General features: G+C 42.4%; 1 protein-coding gene across 2 annotated transcripts in view; it reads left to right on the top strand.

Annotated features, from left to right (window-relative positions):
* The first annotated feature begins 339 nt into the window (after nt 1–339).
* LOC110538828 (glutamate receptor ionotropic, kainate 2) overlaps nt 340–6000 on the top strand; it is a 254022-nt gene continuing 248361 nt past the window's right edge. For both annotated transcript variants that reach the window (XM_036943381.2, XM_036943390.2), the window contains exons 1-2: nt 340–846; nt 4347–4728. In XM_036943381.2, coding sequence (XP_036799276.1) covers nt 4611–4728 — 118 coding nt within the window. In that variant the 5' untranslated portion in view covers nt 340–846; nt 4347–4610. The remainder of the gene's footprint in view (nt 847–4346; nt 4729–6000) is intronic.

Below are 6000 nucleotides of genomic sequence, written 5' to 3'. Positions count from 1 at the left end.
ATCTGTCACTCCCATTATACTTGTCCTACATGGCACTCCCATCTGTCACTCCCATTACACTTGTCCTACATGGCACTCCCATTTGTCACTCCCATTACACTTGTCCTACATGGCACTCCCATCTGTCACTCCCATTACACTTGTCCTACATGGCACTCCCATCTGTCACTCCCATTACACTTGTCCTACATGGCACTCCCATCTGTCACTCCCATTACACTTGTCCTACATGGCACTCCCATCTGTCACTCCCATTACACTTGTCCTACATGGCACTCCCATCTGTCACTCCCATTACACTTGTCCTACATGGCACTCCCATCTGTCACTCCCATTACACTTGTCCTACATGGCACTCCCATCTGTCACTCCCATTACACTTGTCCTACATGGCACTCCCATTACACTTGTCCTACATGGCACTCCCATTACCCTTGTCCTACATGGCACTCCCAGGGGCTTAACATTTTGATACGCACCATCCTCGTATTGTTTTTCCATTTGATCAATTAAAGCTCAAATAAATCCTCACACACAGTTTTGCATAGAAGTTGAATTCAGTTGTATGGATGAAATCATTAATTCATTGATTCCCCTGTTCCCCATGCTACAGGTCTCCCCACCTCACCTCGACTTGGAGATCCACCGGGCGCTGGGTCGGGTCCATCCATCGGTCGTTGTGCAGGTCCCCTGTTGCTTTAAGCAGTGTGTTTTTTCGACCAACAGGAGGCGTGTCTTCCCCACGGCCGGAGCGGAGCGCAGCAAGACGCGAGTCTGAAGGAACCGATCTGGCTCGTCTCTCTATCGGAACAAATCAACTACTTTCTCAGCTCATTCTATTCGAAGGTAAGCGTCGCATCCTTTTTACATTTTTATGATTGTCTTTCCGTTATTTGTGCAATTTAACAGCTTGTACTCCCCTCTGCTTGGGCGTGTAAGGTTCGAATGCCTAGTATGTTGGATTTGACAGGTGAGACAGAAGTGAGAGAATTAAGCTATCCACCTCGTCTCTTTTATCGAAGAAATTACACAAAACGTGACGATTATACATCACACTAAGCCTCCCGATCTACACAGGTTCATTTACACTAGTCTACTTGAAGTTGAATGCTGTATTTATATTTTGGGAATGCGGCGCGTCGTGTCAATGTGCGCTCTGCGCACCTCTGCCAGTAGAAACAATGAAAATGTCTTAAAAGGTTACGACTTGTTAGTTAATAGGACAAAACCCTGTAGATACTTGTATGTCTTCCTTCGACTCCTATTTAAAATGCGTGTCCCCTCTCGAGTCCCTCCTCTCGTTGCTGATGCATACAATGTCGTGGGGTTGAAAATACATTAATGGGGTCATTAAATGTATACCGTACAAATCTTGGCTGACAGTGGCGTTGAAGTTATCCGCTTTATGAATGATCCATATATAATGTGTAATCAAGCTGGGTGGAAAGGAACCGACTGGCTACGCATGTAAATTCCACAGCTGATGAGCACATAACCCGCGCGCACCACAGCCTTAAATCAAGTTCATGATCAGATGGTAGATGGTTAATTGCACAGTGCCATAAAACAGCACCGATGATGCCCAAAGTGCTATTTGGAAAGCTCTTACAAAGTAACCAGTAAAGGCTGGTCGTTAAACTGGGATATGTATAAGAATCTCTGCTGAAATAGTTTGCGTTTACAAATGGCATCCGTGCCAACTGATTCGCTCATTGCGCGCCACTGGCTTTATGTGTATAACGTTTTAAAGCATTTGACTTAGCCTACAAAAGTTAAAATATGACATTGACAATGTTTTCATTTAGTAATGGCCGAAGAAAAAAATACAAAACATTTCAGTGTAATTGTATTTATCTTCATGGATCCCATGCGTAATTTCCTCATACTCGGTCAGCTGAATGGTATTCCAAAACTAGATGGAAAAATATATATATTGGAACGGGTTAGTTTAAAGAGAAACGAGGCGTATAATGTTTCTTTATAAACAAGTAAACAGTTAAAAGTCACTGCGTTTATCCTCAAAAATACCTCGGAAGCATTTATCCATATCCGTCACCCCATTAAATGTACATTTTATGACACCTAGGCACTATAGGTTAATTACATTTGAATCACCATAAATCCCTGTCGACCGTTGTCTTTTCACTGGGTCATCTCGGCACATTTGTATTATTTATTATTGAGGGAGAGTGAAAAGACACTTTCTTTCGGGGTTTAAGTCAACATTTAAATACCTAACTATATGTGCAAGTTACACAAGGAATTAAACGAGACATCATATGGCTTAACAAAAGAGAATGAATCCGATCACACCAGTCTTTGGAAAAACAGATAATGGGTCGGTTTGTCAAACGGAGAAAGAAAGGAGTTATTAAGTAGGCGTTTGTCTTACTTTCAGTCAAGCTGATTGAGTCAATTTGCATGACTTGAAAATATTAGTGACGCCATTGGAGGCTACACCATCGAAAATCCACCCGGGTTCTCGTGCAGCAGTCTCAAACACTGACTGCAATAAAGGTGCTTCACAGCCCCTCGTATATTTCACGGGCGGCTTGAAACGCAGACGCAAGCAGCTCTCCTGTTCGGAAATACTTGTCGAATGCTCTCGGGAGCTGTTAATTAAATGACGGCAGAGGCTATATGCAACTCTGAATTTTCAAAGTGAAAAAAAGAAAGACAAAGAAACATTAATATTATCCTCAACCAAACACTGGTTGGGCTATATGTAAAGTTAGGTCTAATTCGAGTAGTGTTCGAAGGTTACCGCGACGCTGTCCATGGTGCTGAAATCCACGCTGCACAATCCTACAGATATGGCCAGTGAAGGTGAATACAACTACACCTGGCGTGGGTTTAGTGAAAAGGAACACAAATATATTGCATCTACTGTATAGACCTAATGACACAAATAATATGCTAATGATTAATATCTATATAATTAATACATATACATGAATGAAACAGTATTATGCTTTTAGAGATAAACATGACATCCAAGTGTAATGCATCTTTAATAACTGTTCCCTGTACTTTTGGACTGTGTGTAGAATAGGCTAGTCCTGTCCGTTTCCAACGTGATGTCGTACCCTTTATGGTCCTGGGGTTTAGATTGTATGACAAACACAATGTTAACGTGTTATTTAGGTGTTATCTATATCTTAAAGACTCTGCTTAACGACTTAACGACTCAAGACAATATAATTGTAATATGTAATCATATTCCTAGACTTAGGCCTATGAAACAGAACACAGATTCTTGAAATTTGAAGTTAATTGATGACAAAAAAATCATGGCATTCTAATTGTATAACTTCACAAGTAATTGAACAACAAGCCTACTTTGATATTGGCTGTATAACGTTTTAATTACATGAGCTGAGAATAAATCTATTTCACAACTTCGAATATACATTTTTAAATGAAAGTTCTACAATGCTATAATCTTCAGCCCATGTTATTGACAATTGTCTAACAGTACACTCCTAGAAAAAAAGGTTCTGGATAGAACCAAAAAGGGTTCTATGCTTCCATCATATTAGTTCCATATAGAAATTAGTTCCATATAGAACCCTATATGGAACCAATTGTGGTTCAGTGAAGAAGAACCCCTGTGGTTCTGATAATAGAACCCTATAAAAGGGTTCTAAATATAATCTTTAGGGGTGACATATATGAAGCAAGAAATATAACACTTTTTGGTTCTATTCTGAACCTTTTTTTTAAGAGTGTATAATGCCAAAACTAGCAGAACTAGACAATCGAAAAGCACGTCTTTCTAAGTGACAGCATAGCTCGGTGAAATAAATGATCAGCTCAGCAATAGGCTATTCATCAAAATTGGACTTGTGACAGTTTTGGTTCACAAACCTCTCACACGACTCCAAGGCTGAGCAATTCCGATCTAGAGAGGCAATCTTTTTAACATCAAAGATTGATTTTAAAACCGCTCGGGCATGGCACCAGTCCACTGGCAGCAGCCACGGCCATTGAATGAACCGAGCAAAACCGTGAATAACATAGCGAGAGTACCGGGTGCCAGCATGAGACACCCGGGGAAAGATTGCCATTTCGATGTCAGATATGGATCGGAAGCGATGTGTGTTCGGCAGCACCTGCGAAATATACCCAGTCTCTCTCGCGCTCACACTAATCTTGGCTCGACGTCAGATGCTGTGCGGCAGTGCAGCAGAATGCTAGCTTCAGACAGCTGAGACTGCCTGGAAGGTTTAGGCTCGCTAGCCTGCTGCAATTCTGCCAGCGCGCCAGCGTTCGTCTCTAGAGACGGGATTTTGACTGGGCAACTCAAAACTCCCTTCTCCCTCTTTTCATGTCCATCTCTCTTTCAGACCGCCCGTGAATGGATTTCTCCCGGATTTGCCCAGACTAACATGGATGCCCCACCGTTAGCTGAGTGGGAAGGTTGTTTCTTGGCGCAGTGAGCTGGACACGCAGCGCTTGCTAATGGATCTGGGGAAACGACTGATACCTTCTCCCTGACTGACCATGCCGTGATCTTGCGCGTGGGCCGTCACCCTGCTTAACGTCAAAAGAAACATTTCGGGGGAATCTACCGATCCAGGGAATAAATACTGTGGCATCACACAGACACCATGAAGATTACCTCCCCGCTCATAAGTAAAGCGAGATTCAGGTGCACCGTCAGGCTTCTACTGCTGCTATTACTATGTGTGGGATATTCTCGCGGGATGCCACACGTTTTAAGATTTGGTAAGATTGTTATTTTCTTTCTCTGTTAAACATTCTTACTGTCTTGATGTAGTAGCCTAGCTCTTCACTAACTCTGTAACTGTAGCCATATCATGGCTTGGCGCCATAGTTGTCTTGTATACTTCCTAGTGGACGTGTTGCCGTGACCCCACGGGTCCTCTTGTCCCAGACTTTTTAGAGTGAGCTCGTGCGCCCCGGAGCCACATCCCCTCAATGACTGCTACCCCTCACAGCTGTCTAGGGACATTGCCTTATCTATTTTGTCCTCGAAACCTTTATGCATGACATCATTTCCATGCAGAATAATCCGACAGCAGACTAGTACAACTGCAGTCCATATATAAACATATATAGCCTACAATTATCCTCGCATAGCTGGATTTGATCATCATTTGTGGACCTTGTTTCAAATATGCGATGGAGGAAAAACAACATTTCCAAATAGCAGTGTCCGATTATGTCTTCATACCATGTGCCGGGTTGTTGGTGAATCATTTATGTTGGAGAATAAATTATTGGTGGAACTTGTTGCCATGGTGCTGATATTTCTAAGTTTGCATAATAAACCTAGTGTGTGTGTGTGTGTGTGTGTGAGAGAGAGAGAGAGCGAGAGAGAGAATGAGAATGAGAGAGAGCATGTAGTCAAAAATCTTGCAACAGTTGGCAACAATGTGGCGCCCTTGTTGATCATTACCTCACATTAATGTTAGTTACATAGATATTTGGATCATGTAGGCCTATTCATGGCCGACATCAACACAAGACCCATTCTTGTTATAGACACAATCAAAATAAGGATGAATCCTGATTGACGAAATGCGCGCGAAACTCAGGTTTAGCGCCAAATCCCCCATCCATTGAAATGTATATTTACACGTCCATTTCTCGAAGTATGATTTGGCCGATTATGAACAGAAAGAACCCTAACCAACCAAGCCATGTAGTTGAATATGAGTGCAGTGCTGTCAATGCCTACGCAACCATTGAACACAGCCATTAATGATGGTGACAGCCAGCAGCGTGACGCAAAGGATACATGCTTGTGTTTGATCTTGCCTTTCATTGTACGCTGTGAGTCCTGACACGTTACTATTAGCAACCATTTAAAGAAATGCATTGTTCTAACTGAGCACATCTCTTCCAAAGGTCGACTCCAAGGCAAGACTCTGTATAGGCCTATAGAAAAACATAGGGTAGGCTATCAGTGTATAGTATTGCACATGTATATAGGCTACCTTGTGCACTTGCGTAGCCCTGAAGGCCTTCACTGTT

The sequence above is a fragment of the Oncorhynchus mykiss genome, chromosome 2 (genome assembly GCF_057628025.1).
Source record: "Oncorhynchus mykiss isolate SJ-2025 chromosome 2, ASM5762802v1, whole genome shotgun sequence".
NCBI classification, from domain to species: Eukaryota; Metazoa; Chordata; class Actinopteri; order Salmoniformes; family Salmonidae; genus Oncorhynchus; species Oncorhynchus mykiss.
The sequence above is the reverse complement of the archived record's forward strand: the minus strand, read 5'-3'. Positions and strand labels throughout refer to the sequence as shown.